Source organism: Micrasema longulum, unplaced genomic scaffold (genome assembly GCF_059751315.1).
Source record: "Micrasema longulum isolate JH-2025_06_02 unplaced genomic scaffold, ASM5975131v1 h1tg002537l, whole genome shotgun sequence".
NCBI classification, from domain to species: domain Eukaryota; kingdom Metazoa; phylum Arthropoda; class Insecta; order Trichoptera; family Brachycentridae; genus Micrasema; species Micrasema longulum.
The window spans coordinates 91,793-110,751 of NW_028279677.1; the positions used below are offsets into that span (position 1 = coordinate 91,793).

Sequence of the window (18,959 nt, forward strand, 5' to 3'; positions counted from 1 at the left end):
TTTTATTAATGGCACGGATCGGAGCAATATGCGCTAATATAGCATCTCAGTTTAAACATTGCTTGGTCGCTTCGGTAGACGTAAATTGTTTATTCTTAAAATAATATTTTGTCTGATCAAAGGCATAATCTTAGAATAAAATTTTTAGAAAAAGACGTAATTATTAACAATTATAAAGACCAATATCGTTTTAATTGTTCCTACTAAAAATAAAATAAAACCATATTTATAAAAACTTATTTGTTAACGGACATTGTCTATCAATATAATTTATAAAGACGAATAAAAGAATAGTTTAAAACATTAAAAAAATTATAATAATAACCTAATAACTTAAAACTAAAACTATTAAAAATAATAAATCAATAAATAAAATTAAAGTTAATCTAAAGAATTTTTTTGAATTCGTGTAAAAACAACATAAAATTTTAATTAGTTTGAATGTATTATTGTTTTATGCTTTTTCTTTATATATCCTATGTTTTTTTTACTTTTCATGTACACGTATTTAAAATTATATAAACTCTTATAAATAAACTAAAACAGTGTCGGTCACTTTCCAAGCACAAGAGTTACTCTCTTTTTGGAGAGTTACAGTGATAACATTTACTAGATGTGTAAAAGTCTAAATAGGTGCTAGGTTTTCACGGTCACTGTTATCTATATTATGTATCTTTTTTGGGTAATACCGTGTATGTTGGATTTGATCCGACGTTTCGGCTACCATTGCAGGAGCCATCTTCAGGGAAAACTGTGTGTTTTGTAAAGAAATGTATGTGTTTATGTACTAGTAATTTGTACCGTGTCACAGTCAGCAGTAGGCACATTTCTAGTTTTGTAGGAAAGAATAATTATGTTTATGTACTAGTAATTTGTACTGTGTCGCAGCCGGCAGTAGGCACATGTCTATTCGTTTTTGTCATATGTAGTGCTGGGAACCATGTTGAATTTAATTTAAGCCCGTCGTCATTGTTTATATTATCTGGATGTCTGTGTATTTCAATTGCCTCTTTTATTATTCGTGCACTATAATTACTAGGTTTATGTAGAATTTTTGGTTCAAAGGTTAAAAAATGTCTTGTGTCTATAAAGTGTTCCGCTATTGCGGATTTGTCTGGATGCCCAAGTTTACACGCTCTTTTGTGTTCGTCAATTCTCTTCTTTGCTGTGCGCCCTGTTTGTCCAATATACACTTTATCACATCCTTGGCAACTTAGTTTGTACACGGCTTCAGTTTCTAGAGGATTTTTATCTTTTGAAGATGGCTCCTGCAATGGTAGCCGAAACGTCGGATCAAATCCAACATACACGGTATTACCCAAAAAAGATACATAATATTGTGTAATATTCTGTTTAGAATTTTACAAGAAAAATGACTTTTTATGGAATTTATGAATAAAAAAATAAATTTAAAAAAATAATTATTTTTCAAAAAAAAACAAACAAAAGAAGCATCGATAAAAATAAGGGACATCAAGACAAGATCTGGACTATTTATTTAGTGCTCGGTTTAAATCGTTGTAAACTTAAACCAAAAAAATCCAGATCTTGTCTTGAGTTAACAATACGACAAAGACGGGTCATTGAAGAATTAAAACCATAGTTTGGTCTATGCTGATCGATGAACAGTACTTTATTTTTTCTCAACCTATGAATCGGAATATAGATTTTACCTGTCCCAGTAATGATGGCACATCAGTTATACGAGTACCATTTAGTATGCCGAATATACGTATATACATATATATGTATAATGAGATACTTTACATACGTATTTTAAGCATTTTTCATACATATTTCAGCCTTTTTATTTTGCATATGATCCGTTTTTTACGTATTAGCATATAATAAATTAAAATTTGAGTGACATGCGTGGAATATAAGTAAATTTTATTTTCAATACTGTGAAATAAACCTAAATCCAGAACGAGTGTTTTCAACACGATGACAACTCTCAGGTAATTTTTATTATTTTTAAATCGAATGGATAAAAGTCTTTCTAGTAGGTTAGTGGTTAATGTGCTCGCCTACTGTGCTTGAGGCCCTTGGTTCGATTCCTGGGAGGGTCATCGTGAAATATTTGTTCATAAAGTTATTTTACATTGCAATATATCACTACTGTCACTGGATTGGTACTTAAACCTTAACTGATTGCCTAACTTTACAGAAATTCGTGATTTAGATACACTGCGTGTAATATTTCACACCATGCATTAGCTTAGACATACACCGAGCATCTGTCTTTCCATGGATCGTTGCGTGCATTTTAATTTCTGGCTACTTTTTTGTGTTATAGACATGGATTCTAGTCCGTATATTGTCACCGGCAATATGCACTATTTATATACTTGTCTTTTCAAGCATATAGGGACTTGTTTATTTTAAAATACGAGTATATTTTAGTTTGCCGAAAGCAACTTAGCCCTTTTCTTTTTGGTAACTCCGCTATCTGGTTATCTTTACCAAGTTTGATTTTGTGTCCTAGATAAATATATTCATCAACCACTTCGATTTTAGTATCGTTAATGAAAGTGTCTCGTCCGGTGAACTGATAATCTTTGTTTTATGAATGTTTATTTCCAAACCAATCCTTTTTGAAGCCTCATGTAGTTCTATAATAATTTCGCCTAGTTCATCCATGTCTTTACTTATGACCACTATATCATCTGCGAATCTGAAGTGACTCAATTACATGCCATCGATCTTTACACCCTTATTTTCCCAATTGAGGTTTTCAAATACATCCTCTATATGCAGAGACAAAACTTAAGGTGAGGAAAGTACATTCTAATTTCAAATGCAAAGAATAACCCGAAGGCGAAGACAATAGAATGTACTGTCCTCACCTTAAGGTTTGTCTCTGCATACGGGTATAAGGCTAGCGTAAAGAACTTTGGCGATATTGTATCCACTTGTCTGACACCTTTCTCTACTTTGATTTTATCAGTTTTTGTTTCCTCATTAATCCTCACGTCCATAGTAGCTTTGTCATAAATGAATTTTATTAATCTAATGTATCTAGAATCAACTCGGGCATTTTGGAGTGCTTCAATAACAGCCCATTTTTCAACTGAGTCAAACGCTTTACGATAAATAAAATATTACTTTGAAATAATTGACTGGTTTAAAGTGTAAACATAGTTTGGTAGATTAATAATTGGTATTATCGCTCTTGCAACATATTTTGTATTTTGAGCCTGTAAAACTAAGAAGATAAGTGTTGACATACGAATTATTAAAAAACATTAATTAAATTAATTGGTGTATTAATTTTAAAAAAATAAAAATAAAAATCATCTACCTCCTTGGAATTTCACAAATAATAAATAATATTTTTTCGTTGTTCGCTTATATTGAAAAACATTATTTTAAATAAAAGTCGTGTTATATATTGAATACAGTTTTGCATTATAAAATTGACCTTTTCAATTTTATTTTAATGTGAAGATATTATCATCTCGTATCTGTTTTATTGCTGTAGCTTTATTTTAAAAACGCATTAAAAAGTCAATTAGAAAAACAGATTTAATTTTTTTAAATTTTGTTATATGTAGATACATAACTTTACCGTATATTTTTTCCACTATCAATTCTGCCCCTGTAACCTAATTTTTTAGTACCCGAACTTGACAGTGTAACTGTATTATTATTCATTTAACGATTTATATTAGAAAATATTCCTTGTGAATGCCTGCATCAATGGTATTTACGGTTCACTTATACGACTATTCAAAACATAAAAACTATTTCATGCCTATTAAACTATGGTTTTAATAAAATATGTGTGCCCATTTTTGTTATATTTTCAGTGGAACAAATAGTATAAAATGGTCTCTGTAATAAAAGTAGACTTATTTATATAATTCATTGAGTGGTACAAATAGTATAAAAGTCAGTTCTAGTAGTATAAGTAGATTCATTTTTGTCCCATCTTCAATAGATCAAATAGTTTATGCTGAACATTTCTATTATTTGTAAAAACTAATATATGTGGTTATACAAATTAAATTATTTGTACATATACCCATTTAGAAAAACATGTACGTAGCTAAATAATTTGGTTAATAATGTTTTTTTGCTTATCTGAAAAGTTACAGTTTTGTATTTACATCAAAGAATTATTAGAATGTTTTATTTAAAGTATTCTTTTTAATTTGCGTTTGCCTACCATGACAGAGGTGTTGGGTTCGATTCCCAACATGGGTGATTTGAAATATTTATTTGAGAGGGTGTTTTTAAATTAAAATATTTCTTAGTTCCTGAGCTTATCATCTTGCCTTTGTGTAACAAAAAAAAGATCAAGGTACGCTGCAATTGGTGCACTAATGCAGTGCCCTTTGCACCATTAGGTGCGGAATAGGAATTATGATGATGATGATCCCTTTAAATAAATCCATTCCTTTGAGTACTTTTTATTAAGTTTTGTTTAGAGCCAGTTGCACCAAAAAGTAAAATTTTAAAAGTTTTCGTTAAAATATTTTTAAAAATCATAAAAAACGTAAAATACAATATCGTATTTTGCCTATTTTGACAAAAACGCAACAATTATTTCAACTTTTTAACTTTCCTTTTTGCGCTTCAAGTGATCCTTTGTCGCATTCGATATTTAGATACATTTTCTAGGAATTGTATTTTGTTTTTTGCATTTCAGTTGGAAGGCAGAACATTTCGTAGTTATTACGTATTGTTGAAAATAAAATAAATTCCTAATATTTGGAAATAGTATGATTATCCTGAGTACACGATTTGTTATAAGTTGCTCACTATTCTTTCCTTTAAAACATATTTTTAATTTCTTATAAGTAATTTTAAACATTTAATATTTGATTTTATAATAACATATTTTAACAATATTTAAATGACAAATTATGTTCCAATTAAAATTAGAAAAATGCGATGTTTCTTGAATAAGAAATTCAGCTTTTAAAATTCGAAATTATGACATCGCGGATATGTAACTTTTCAGGTCTCGTTTTCCTGTTTCCTGTCATAAAACCAGGAAACGGAAGATACGAGTTATATGAAATTCATTTTATTCTTTCAGCGAATGTAAATATTGTTTTAAAAACGTTAATATATCCATACTTTCCGGCGTTTGGAAAAATATTACTGAAATTTATTTTTCCGTCCGATTGCCTAATATATTTTTTAATTTTCAGATTTCAAAATGGAGAAGACCGGGAGAGAAGGGAGTTCACGATACACGTGTGAAGTGATAGACAAAACTACAGGGACTTATTATTGTTAGACTCATAAGACTTTAATAAGAAGATATCTAGTTGTTCATTCGATGTTGAGATAATGACGATTAATTATTCAATTACTTATAAAGTTGTAAATAACTGCGTAATCAAAATAATGTAAACTGTTGACAAACCGTACAACTAACAATAATTGACATAGTCAAATTTTTCATAGCTTCGTGATTTTTTTATTACTTGTGGTTGATAGTCTTTTCAGGTGTCTCTGACGTTGGCAATCACTTTAAAAGGCCCTTATGGGCAGCGCTAGACAGGCCAACTCTAAACTTACCAACTCCATCACACATTTCATTTCAGTCCAGTCTCATATTTGGCAGCAAAGACGTTTGACTTCTGCTATTTCCACGTTGCCCCTTAATCTTGCTCATAAGTACAAGTTGGAGGATTCTTACCTTCATGTAGAAGACTCAGATAGGTTATCTTCTGGACCCTTATACATTTTATCATTTTCCTATTGCAATAAGCTCTCCTCAGGATCCATTCATTGCTAACCAAATCTGTCCATGCATACAAAGTACTATTCTGTAAAACCACATCTCAAATGCCTTTAGTATTTTTATAACATTAAAGGAAAACCGATGGTGAGGGTGGTTGCCTTGTATATAATTTTGTCTGGTTCATTTTTTATTGTATTTGATCATTAAAAATATATTTAATGTTAAAATGACAACAAAAAAAACATTGTAAAGATACATTAATTTCGAAAGTTTTCCTGTTCATTATTTTTTTATGGAAAAATCATTTTTTCCAAACTTACTTTCTTTCCATCAAATCAAAAGCATGTGATATTTTTCAAAACTTAATAAAATATTGAAAAAATAAACATGGTAAATGTTTATGTTTTGGTTTACAAGTATGATTAGAACAGGATAAGTGTTTGTAATACTATTTCAAAATGAGGATACCAAAACTGATATCACTAATGTTAATTAGAATTAATTATAAAGAATGGCATGGAATGCATGTTTAGCCTTAAGGATGTTTGGATGGTGTTTATCAAAATTTTATAGTATATTATAAACGTCTATATTGTATTGAAATAAAAACATGTTGGTTAAATGTTATTATTTTATCTAGTTATTCATTAATAAACGAACTGATACACAATTGCGTATGAATTATTCACAAAAATAATTAAAATATTGGATATACACCTTAACCACACTTGCTCATTTTACAAGGCATCAGGTTCTCGGTGTCCTGGACGTCCACTGCTGACTGTTCAGTTTATGTCAGAACTTCGGGACGAGAACCTGACTTGGGAAGACTCACGGGAGCTGGCGGCTGATAGAGATGTGTGAAAGCTCTTCGTGGATGCCATATGCTCCAACTAGAGAGCGGACATGGAATGACGATGATGGTTTGATTATTTTTTACACCTTGAATCCGCAAAAAAGTCATATTTAATAAAAAAAAACAATTATTAACTTTTTAATGGGATGTACGTGGTTTATTTAAATATTCCAAATAACCATGTGTTAATTAAATATTTACGGCTGATATTAATAACTTTACTAAACTTATTAGGTTGTTCAATTACTGGACCCCGATTACAGTGAGAGGTTAACATTTATTTTCAATTTTATATACTAAGTAAAATTAAGTTTTGTGTATAAAAAGCAGAATATGAATATAATGCTTTCTTCTAAACATGCTTAATCATAGGTTACCGATAAAGATTTTTTAAATTTTCATGCCAATATATCGTTTTTTCTTTAAAGACAGTCGAAGATAACTCTGTTTACTTTCTATTGTAATCAGAGCCCTGCGCCCTGTTTAAAATAATATTGTTGTGTTTATTACGTCATAAACGACTGGCAAAAACTCAATAACTAAATTTCTCTAGTATGTAGGTGGGTATTTGATACCTTTATGAAGTAAGGTTCTCACATTATCCTTTTATTGTAAATATGGTTATACAAGCAAACTGAGCGATGAATTTTAATTAAACTTGATGTTTGAGTTTGGTCTAGTTAAGGATCACTATCAACTCATAAAGGTTTAGTGTTTGTTTACTTTAAATATAATACTTGTTCATCGCATCGTCCCTAAAACGAAGGTAAAATGATATATTGAAATTTGTTAAAAAGAAAATAACCCTTTAAAACAACGGTATTAATTCAATCTTCTTCTTCTGAACTTCGCTTACTAATATTTTTGTGAATTTTTATTTTATTTTTTCAAAGGTTCATTTTACAAAAAAATAATAACGCAATTCTAACCCTATGAGACCATAAGTGTCCTTTGTTGTTGAGATACAGCGTAGAAAGTGGAAGCATCAAGACTTCACTTTTAAATTATCGACTTTGTTGCAATCATAGCAACTTCTACTTGAGTATTGCAAAGTTGGTAATGTATAAAATTATTATTTTACTTCAAAACTTTTTTTAACATAATCATGCTTATGTCATCACTGCTTACAAATAAAATATTTACTGAGTATAGTTAAAAAAATATGTTTAAAAAAAGGTTTTTTTTTGCTTTTTTTATTTGTTTATCATAAAACATAGAGTATTTAACAAGTACAATACGCTGAATGACATTCCTAGGAGTCACAACAACTCAATTGAAGTTAAGTATTGTATCAGTTTTTTGAGATTTGCTCAAAACAAAAAAAGAGAGATGGATTTTGCCGGGTTTGCAAGTATTACCCTTAAATATAACAAGATTACATGAATATAAATTTTAGTCAATATCTGCAGGCTTATTTTCACGATTTCGTTTCGTAAGTTCGATCATTCGTCATATCTCCATCTCACTCTATCGTAATTGAAATCGTATTTTGCTCTTTATCTCTCTCATAGGATACGAATGAATTTACAAAACGAATTAATTACAGAATAAGGCCACAGAACACCACGATTAATAATACATATATCAATAGATGCAATATCTCGCAGCAGTCTCCTGCAATATTATTTTCCCTTAGACAAAATTCAAACTTGTACGCCTCTCTTGAAAATAGCTTTTGTTGAGAAATTAATTTATTTCAATTTCAATTTATTTATTTATTTATTTTAAATATAACATATAGATTACAAACAAACATTTAATACGTACATATTATAAAAAAGAAAAAAAATACACGAAAGAGACTCATGTCAAAGTAGTCGAAGAATCCTGCTCTGGAAAACTCCTTCGGATACATAAAACAGATCAATATCCAGAGCGATGTTGTTCAGCATAGCGGTAGCCCTTCCAACTGGCAGGTTGGTCCTGAATATCGAAATATGAAACAATCTATGCTGACGCTGTTTTAGGTAATTATCAGGAACATACAAACCAATGCTCATCATAATTTCAGAATTATCGATCATACCGCGCAACAATTGATAAAAAAGTGTAGTCAAATACACATTCCTTCTAGTCTCTAAACTGTTGTAGCCAAGCATACCCTGGAGAAACTCGGTCGGGTAGAGCCAAGGATAATACCCGCACTCTCTCATGTAGAGATATCCCAGAAACTTAATTCCAAAGCATCATTATTATTGAAAATCTTTTTATCTCTTCCTAGTCAGTACCTTATGACTATAGTTGCCCTCGAACGAAGTACCTGTTACAGTCTTTATTTGGTCCGACCAGCGCACGGGAAACCTCTTATGTCCTCTTTTTCCTTCTACGCAGCAGACCACAACAAACTTCTCCAGACAGCCTACCTTTCGATCTACGAGATTACCAAAATATCGTCTCGCTTGATGCACATAGTCAAGAGTCTATCCGTCAGCTTTAGTTTCTGAAGATGTAAGCGATGGTGCGCTGGATTATTCTGAGTATTCCTTACATACGCCTCCAGCACAACATCTCAAAGAGAACAACAATATTTAAAAAAACGTTTTTACTTATAATTATTTGAAAAACAGTTTTGATCCAAATTATTTATCATGGATGCTGAAAATGTGTTCATGAATCTTAATTTCATTTAAAATTTTGCTTTTTTCGATTAATACTACATTTTTACTAATAATTCAATGAAATAAACTTTTTATCCGTGTATTCATATTTGAAAATATTTATAAATTTAAGATTGGGTTTGTTTTTTTTTAAATGATTACTATCGGTTAAAAACTTAATAAAAATTAAAAATAATTTCGTAATAATTTGATCATATTTTTTATGCAAAACATTTCCGTCTAACACGGGATTAAACCCTTTATAGGACATCCAGCACAAAGTTGTTTATACATATTACATATACTACTAGAATTGAGGTATTCAAGTTTCTAATATTTTGTTTCAATAATAATTCTAATGTCACAAGAGTATCATAATAACGTATACTGGTAGATTCGTCTTCCACTTAGATTTTTCGAACGTGATAGATTTATAATCTTTAACAATAAAACATAGTATTAGGTTTGCAAGACGTAAATCAGCACAAAATATGTGACCTATAATGACATTGTCCAGCCCAAGTTATTTGAAATGGTCTGAAAAAAGAATTCAAGTAAATCTCTTTTTCAAAAAAATAAATAATGAAATAGTTAGTTAATAAATAAAAAGAAATAGTTATTGCATAAATGTATGATAATCAGTCATGTGCCTCAAATGCCATTCTAGTGACAATGAAAAGTAAAAAAACATTTTTTGAATAAAATATTTCACATCAATATTAGGAATCGAACCCAGGATCCACTCTTGCTCCTACCAACTCCTGGACTCGTGTCCAAATATTTTTTTTATTAAAAAGAAAATTCGTAAGCATTGAGGCAATTTTAGGGAATGGAATTTAGAATTATTCGTATTTACAGGGCTTTTGACCTGCCATTGGCTGGTTTAAGTGACTACTTTACACATTGCGTAGTACACATCAACATGCACGAGTTTGAACATCCCTATTTCTTCAATTCGTCCATCCGTTAATTTTTGTGAAATTAAAGAGCTTATACCTTTATTCAAAGGTATGATTCATCGGACTGAATTATTTTACCTACATACATTAATTTCCATACATACTACATACATTGCCTAGTGGCTACTCCTGAAATAATATTAATGATTATTGTCTATGACTGGACCAGTTGGATTAATAAACAATGTTTTGAGTTTGTCTAAATGTTTGAAGACAAGGACCGTATTCAACCCCCTAGAGAGTTACGAAGAAAAAAAAATCGTTTTATAAAATGTTCTTCATTTCCTTAGTAGTATGTTTATATTCTTAACCCTCTTAGGAGTGAAATCCGGACAAAAACATTTAGATGAACCCAAAATATTTTTACTGAATTAAAAAAATAATTCAATGGTCACATAAAACTTTTATATGAAATTTTGATTCACGAAAATGTTTTTATTAGATCTGAATTTTGTTGCAACCGAGAGGGAAAATATTTTTGAGAAAATAATATGGAAATCTAAGTATTTACAAGGCTCATTACCATTTATTATCTGGTTTAAGTTGCCAGTTTACTCACTGATTAACATAAACTATTTGGCCTATTTTTTAACATCCACATTTCTACAACTCTTTCTATATGTTAACTTTTGTAAGAATCAATTTTCGTTTGAAGTAAAAGATTCAATCTCAGAACATTGATTATTAAACTAACTGATATAAGTAGAAGTATAAAAAAATGTTTTCGGGTGTTGCCTATCAAATGTAATGGTTCAGTCAAATGGATATCGACCACATTTTAAAAGGTTTTGTCTCTTTTATACTTTAACTCTTGTGTGGCTGTGATGTCACACTAGTCGACATAGGACACAAGACTTGATATATCTCTCTTATTTAAAAAAAAGTTGAGTTCATATTTTTTGTAATCCTCAAATGGACATTTTCACACTCGATTTAGAAAGTAACATTTGTATAAATATACTAAATGTTAAAACAAAAAATATTTATCCTTGCTACGCGAAGAATTAATGTCCGCTAATTCAGCAACACATCTATACAGATACCTTTTACAAGAGAGAACACGAAGATATAAGTCATATCAAGGAAGACAGAGACGCTGTTCTGCGGCGGGTGTCGTCTAAAACAGATTTAGTCTTCAGTCGGTTGATGACAATGATGGGGGACGCACGCGCGTAACATGAGCGACGTATTTGTGATTTTTAATTTATTTTGCTATAACAGGGCTAAATTATAAGTTTGTTTGCATTAATTATGGAAAAGGAATTATTAAGCAGTATGTCTCCATGTTTTTTTTTTTTTTCAAATGTCTGAACTTTAGAATGTTCCGTCTTTTACTAGTGGTAACACAACGTTACATCACCGCACGTAAAGGGATTATTTACGCCAGTCTTTTAAGAGTTGAAAATGTCAACAGTTGGAAGAGTTGACGAAATGTGGATGTTTAAACATTTGCAGAATGGTGAATGTTGCACAGTGCGTAAACTGGCCATTTTAACCAGCCAATGACAATCACAAACCCTGTGAATGCCTAGAGTTCCATATTCCCTTCTCAAAAAAGTTTTTCCCTTGTGTTGCAATAGATTTAGATCTAAATAACTCCTTAGATGAAAAATCCTGCCTGTCAACAAACATTTTGATATATTTGAAACATAATTTATGCTTGCATTTAATTTTGGTTGGTTATTATTGTGGAAGATTTTAATAAACTCATTAAAATACAAGTATTATATAGGGTGACTGGAACTGAGCCCGCCATAGCAAATCGCACATTAAGGAGGTCATTTGCTAATTATTCGATCTTTCTTTCCTTTGCTAAAGTTTAATGATTTGGGAGAAACATATGTCAAATTTTACACCTTATTGAGATTTTTCCAAAATTTGACCTTCAAACATTCAGAACTTTAATTTTTTAAATTATTTTAGTATTTTTTTTTTTTTTATTGGTAGTCAAAAACATTCGTAATTAAAATACGTCGGAACTTTCCTCAAACTAGGGTCGGAAAATAAGATATTACAATTGAAAATTAAAAAAAAAAAATTAAACGATCAAATTCAACCTGAAATAAAATAAAACGACGGTGTTTCAATTATTTTTCTCTACTCTCAGATAATTCTCTAGTTCGTCACCTTTTATTTTTAAAACCGTAATATCCTTTTTTTAACCCTTTTTTGAGGAAAACTTCGAGATATTTGAATCACAAATGTTTATGACTACAAAGAAATAATAAAAAATAGTAAAATAATGAAAAAAATAAAGTTCTAAATGCTCGAAGGTCAAATTTTGGAAAATCTCAATAAAGTATAAAAATTGACATATCTCCCAAATAATCAAACTTTATAAAGGGAAAGTTACATCCATTTTTAGCAAATGACCTCTTTTACATGCGAATTTGCTTTGACGGGTTCAGTTTCAGTCACCCCGTATAATTTATTTACATGAAATTCCACATTTAAACTATTTGTAATTTCGACTCACAAAATAAGTACCTATCCGATGCAACGAATACGATGTAATGATTTTCATATTAACATTTTTTTGAAGATAATTTAATAACCGTTAGCTCTAAGAAGTATTAAAGTTTGAACCGTTAAGTCTAAGGAGTGCGTTCTTTTATTCGAATTCGAAATACTTTTCTTACCAAAGTCGGTGTTACCAGAAGTAAAGCGCTGTTCCCCGAGAGGCTTGGTATCGATTCCCGCGCTACTTTACCGCGCTCAGGAGGGCCTAAACTTAATGGAAATTACGAGAAAGCCATTTCAGATTATTTCAAAAGGCTGTTCCATTATAACACGAAACATTCGAACCAATACACACGGATTGCCTTTTTCTGTTCAGGTTCCAAATTTCACTGCTTTTATTCGCCAGAAAACAACAAGAAAAGCTTCATTCCACTTCGTCAAAAGGTTTGTTCAGATGAATGTAACATGATTTTTCATGGCGTAGGTGTTATATTTTTTTATCTTAGGGCATTCTTTTTCGTAGCAAATGTAATCAGCAAAGCTTTTACTAATAGATATCTAGACAGTAGTTTCCTATGAAGGAAGAAATTGTGTTTGCGCATGACAAACTAAAGCGAGATAAAAATATGATGCAGGAAGATTCTACGAACAAAAAAGTGAGAAGGCAATAGTTTTGGCAAGTATAATTTTTTTTTATTTCATACTTAATTGTTTTTTTTGTTTTTGAAAAATATAAATGAAATCGGAAATTGAATTTAGAATTTTAAAATAAAAGGTGAACAAATCTAAATATCATTAAGACGATGATCTACGGATAAAATTTTAAAGACGGCTTAAATAAGAAGTTCGATTTCAGTTACTTTTGTTCACATGTTTTTTTTAAAAATGAACTAAGAATAGTCCAGAAGGAGCGAAGAATCATATTTGAATACATCGGACTGTGTCAAAAAAAAAACTCCACTTTCGCAACACGCATGCGTGAAGTAACCGCGTAGTGTTGCAAGATCGCGAAACATTTAATCATAACACAAATGTAATTTAGTTGTTTTAAGCAAAAAGCAATTTGTACATTTCTTAAAAAAAAAATTGTACACGCGGAAACATTGATTGACACAACATAGTAGATAAGTAAAGGATCATTTCACAGGAGTAATTTAATAATTGAACTTTCAATTTAAAAAAATAAAACACATTTCATTTTACATAAAATGTTTATGTCATGTTAAATTATATTTGATGTTTTAAAGATAATTTCGGTCAGATGTCCACCATGGTGTTGTTTAATCTGATAGGTCTAATTTTCATTATTTGTCTCACTAGGTGAGCAAAGAGTCACATAATTTGACTACCCTGGCAACACTTACAAAATATCAATTTTGTTTTCTTTGACGATTTGAAGACAGACGGGAATTTTTTTTTTTTCTTTTTAGTAATGCATTTGCTACTTACACATACATTTGCTACTTATACATGAAATGTGATTCCATTCTGTTTTTTAAGATCCCAGCAGTATTTTTATACTTTAAAACGACACAACACGCCACAGTTGAATTCAAATCGGGAGCTGCGTACTGAGCGACGTCTACATAAAAATGAATGGGTTAAAACGTAAAACTACTCCCTAAAGAGTAGTTTAGTCACCTTCTGTTTAATTTATGTAGTTTCTGGACTATTCCTTATTCTATGACTTTATGTAATGAAGTAAGTCAATATTTTTTTGACATTAATTTTTTCAACAACAATAGCAGAAGTTGTACATAAATTTTATTTTATTTATGGAAGCAAGGCCATTAATTTTCGATTCTCATTAATATCGGTTCTTGACAATATTTTTTTCAACAACAAAAGCAAAAGTTGTACATACATTTTATTGGATTCTCGAATTATATTTATGGAAGCAAGGCAATAAATTTTCGATTCCCATTTATATCGGCTCAATACCTGATTGTGCATTGGACACTGAATTGCTTTATCAAATAGAACGTAGGTATCTAATTTATTTGTTAGATTACGGTAAACTACATTCTTTATAAAATATTTCATCTCAACCGTGGCATGTAAGTAAACAAAACAATTAAAATATATACAGATATATGGGCACGTGAAAGAAATCATTAATTTTCTTGACCCAATGATAAATTGAACCCGTGTATGTAATTATTTATTTATTTTTAAATGAGTACGGGCAGTGGCAGTTTTGGTACTTAATTTTCTAGTAATTAAAGAATTCATTTTATTATCTAATACTGCTAGACTTTGATATTTAATATTAAATACCCAAATTACGTTACAAATAAAAAAAAACGAAAATAAGAATAATTTGGGTACCTACGACTTTTTTAGTTTTTTTAATATAAAAAAGTTTTTAAGTTCTAGGTACATACCTTCTCAATGCCAAAACGGGTGGTTGTGACCAAAGGCGACTAACGACTAATGGACTAACACAAGACTAGATATGATAATACTCCGCTCGCTGCTTTCTTCCTCTTACTTCTTCTACAAAGCACTATAAAAATCAGACTTACTTAGGACTCATCGTTTGAACGAATTCTGGATAATACATTTGCCCAAGGTCATTTCCAGCTAGTATAATTTCTTAAGAGGAAGTCGTTTGAGGCTCTTTTACTTACAGCCTAACCAATATTTATGTGCTCCAAATCCAACCATATGTACATTGAGATAAAGGTGTTTTTTGCTTTACGTATTGTCTTAAGGACTGCGACTAAATTGACGGACTGAAAATGTCGAGTGCATTGCTCGTACATTGCGAAAAAACATATTTTGATCAAGGGATTAACCGTGTTTTTACGATGAGATATTTTCATATTAAAGCTTTTTATTCAACGCACCGTATTATGAACGTGTGGAGTCTGATTTTTTAATCAGGCGGGGCCTCACTTGCCTCATTTTTATTACTACCACTGAATACAAGTACAACTAAACTTCATTCAACAATAAATGTAATACAGCCATAATATCATACACATAGCTCATTAATATAGAAACAACAAACTAAGATAAATATTTGATTTACATATATTAACCACTCTACTAATTTCAGTCATGAAAAATCTTCAGGTAGTTTCCAACTTACAGTAAACCTCTTTCCTCAAGGAACAAACGATCAGAATTTCATACCACTATTAATATTACAAGTGATTATTTTTACATTTACGCTTGTTAATAATGAAGATATATTTACTGAACGATTAATTTTATCTTAAGATCTCTACTTTGTTAGTTAAATCATTGTTTATCAAATAATACATTATTCAGATTGATAAGATTATCAATTGTCCCATCATCTGGTCGGTAGTAATTAATCAGAAGGCTTAACGTCTCTAGGCCGCACAATTGAATATGTACATGAATAAATTAGTGTAATAAGTCCTACCAAATGAGATTAGATAGGCAAATACCCGGTCTAGTTGACCTGACCTGGGTTATTGCTATTCTCTTCCATTCTTGTATCGCTGTGAAAATATTGAATCGATCATAAAAACGACTATAGTATTTGCTTAGAGAAAAAAACTTATCGAACAGATCAGAGAAAACTTTTTACAATGTTCTTACGTAATTTTCTTACTTGTTTTTAATACATGCAAGCTCTCTCTCAGATACGCGAGATGGAACGATTTCGAATCAGTCTCGGAATCATATATATTTGCGCTTTAGTCCAAACGATGAAATCATACGTAAGCGCGTAATATTTTTAAGCGGCGGTATGTATGAACCTTTTTGTCCGTGCCCGGTTTTCGGAGCTATTCTATCTCTGGGTAGCAGATAAGGGATGGCGCAGATTTAGTTGCGAGGCGACCACCTCGCGGCGCGGACGCGTTTTCTAAACGGAAAACCCACGTGATTTTACCGCCTTTTCCTACATGAAATCCCGGTACTATTTAGCTGTTAGCATCATGGTGCCATTTGTTATCTGTCTCTTTCCTTCTCGCGGTTGCGCTCACGAGAGGGAGTGAGACAAACCACCTTTCAGTCGGTATAACCTCCAATAGAGTATCTGACAGAATAGGACGGAAGCTTATTTTAGGTCATATTTTTTGTTCCCCTGCAAGGTAGATGCTCTTGTTCGGACCGAAATGGGCATGGATTTTTAATGACGTGTCATGTATATTCATCAGTTTTCCAGTAGGATTATCAATTTTATTCATTAAATATTTTAATATCAAATAAATATCTGGATATACATCATAATCCACATCAGATCATAGGAATACCACTCCACGTGTCATGCGATCATGATTAACCGTTTTATTATATATTGTATTTAAAAGTAAGTGTTTTGTTGAGGTGAGTTAGTTCTACTTATTATTTCTGAAATTTCCAATTAGCATATTTAAAGAATTTTAAACAAAACTTTTAAATTTAAATAAAAAAAATAAGCAATTATATTTTTACTACCTAAAGAAATATTTAAATCTCTGAAATATGTTTGTAACTTTACTAAATAAAGATAACAATGTTTAAAATCATCAGAAATCAGTCAATATGATATTATATACTATAATGAAAATATTTTCTTAAAAAAATCCCTTTTGAATTTCGAAAGATAAGGAAGAAATTATTTTTTTTTATTTTTTTCATTATCTTTTATACCTTTTTAGCATGCAATATCAAACGGTCTAAGAATTAATATTTTTTTAATTGGTTAAAAATAAAAAAAAATAGATAGGTACTACTTAAATTATTTTTAAACTTTATTTTTGTTCACCTTTGCTGTAAATATAATTCAATTAAACTTTATTTAAATTATGCAAATAAAAAAAAGATTTAAAATAAATTTGCATTAATTTTATAATGCTTTCTTCGTCGTTTATATATTTATATTTTTTTGAAAAAATATTTGCGTTCTTATGATTAACCCAAATAGTTAATTTTAAGAGCCATTTTCAAAGAGTTGTAAATAACTCGCCATAAGAAAATGGAAATCAAGTTGGGGTAGAGTGAGATTTGACATATTTAAGATATTGATTTCAATATAAACATACATTTTGATATATTAACGACTTTTAAATCCATTTCCATATTATGTAAGAAACAAAAATTAAATTAAAAATTATCTTGCTTCCGATAAAAACCATTAAAGCCCATCCTTCTTTTTTTTTTCAAAATAAATTAATAGTTAAAAAAAATGCTGAAATGAAATCACAAACATACAAATAATAAAAAAATATCATGATAAATTTCTTGTAATATAATTATCATGATAAGTGAAAATCGTCATCACTTCCTATCTGCGCCCATCAGTCCATAGGGTGCTGTATCATGTTTTGTATTATGACCAATAATAATTACGGTTGTTAAAAATATTATGAGTGTCTTTTTTTATTGTGGTGTTTCGTTTGTACGTGGTTTCTTACAATTTCCTTTTTTACACAAGATGTTTCAGGGTCAGACCGCAAAATTTTAGAGCAACGATTTCAATCTTTTTTTTTTTTAAATTCTTATTTTTTTTTTCCAAAAACTCATTTTAAAACGGAATAAATCTTTCATTTCTCGGATTAGCATTTTTTTTAAATTTATTTATTTTTTCACATATTTATCTTAAAAACTATAATTAATAATAAAAATAATGTCACTGGCGTAACCCGTTCCGAGGACACAAAACAATATACTTTTTTGAAATGTTTTTGAAATATATCCTTCCTACAAACCCCTACACCTCCCCTACAAAATGATATAAAAGACGTATTTAACCAACGAATAGATACGCACAAGACGCGGACAAGGAAAGAGGCTGGATAAGAGAAAAAAATGGGGTTTTGAAAAAAAACGCTTAGTTTTTTTTTAACTCACGGTTTCGAGTTACGTGGTCTGGCCCTAAACCATTTTATTTTAAATATGTATTTGTGATTTATCTAAATATTTTACATTTGAGGCCGTTTTCTATTACTTGTCATTAACCGTGTTAGAAAATGTTAAAAAAATTGTTGTAGAATCGGTGTTCGAACCTCGAATCTCCTGATCCGGTGTCCACAGCCCTCTTTTCATATTTGCGCGTCCATATTTCCTATTCTTATTGTTAAAGGTGGGGTCAGTACTATGTTAGCTCCTGACGTCACTGCAACCTATGAAGATCTATTGAGACGGGTCCTCGCAAATAGTTCTCACCCTCCATGCCCAGGTCTATAGAGAGCCTGGCCACTGTGTGGAAAGCGAGAGTTTACATTTTGCCAAATCTCCTTCTCCAAGCCCAGATCCGTAAGGAATCAGGTTTTTTTGGGTTTTTAACATCTCCAGGATAAAGCTTATTTTATGATGCAAAGCATCACACTCACATAGAATGCGTATAGGTGTTTCCTCATCTGCACTGCAGAAACTGCATTTAAATGTTTGGGAAAGGTTCATTCTAGCAAGGTGTTTGTTCAATCTGC

The 18,959-nt window shown here is 30.6% G+C and overlaps 2 protein-coding genes across 2 annotated transcripts in view; both read left to right on the plus strand.

The window, feature by feature from the left end:
* The window catches only part of LOC148271997 (cell adhesion molecule Dscam1-like), a gene marked incomplete at its 5' end in the record, with an annotated part of 97,155 nt that extends 90,787 nt beyond the window's left edge, over window positions 1–6,368 (plus strand). Inside the window, one exon of the mRNA XM_088240640.1 lies at window positions 5,160–6,368. Within this exon, the coding sequence (XP_088096766.1) occupies window positions 5,160–5,211 (52 nt within the window). The remainder of the gene's footprint in view (window positions 1–5,159) is intronic.
* A 10,015-nt stretch (window positions 6,369–16,383) lies between these two features.
* Window positions 16,384–18,959, plus strand: part of LOC148271998 (cell adhesion molecule Dscam1-like) — a gene marked incomplete at its 3' end in the record, with an annotated part of 29,819 nt that continues 27,243 nt past the window's right edge. The window contains exon 1 of the mRNA XM_088240641.1: window positions 16,384–16,462. The remainder of the gene's footprint in view (window positions 16,463–18,959) is intronic.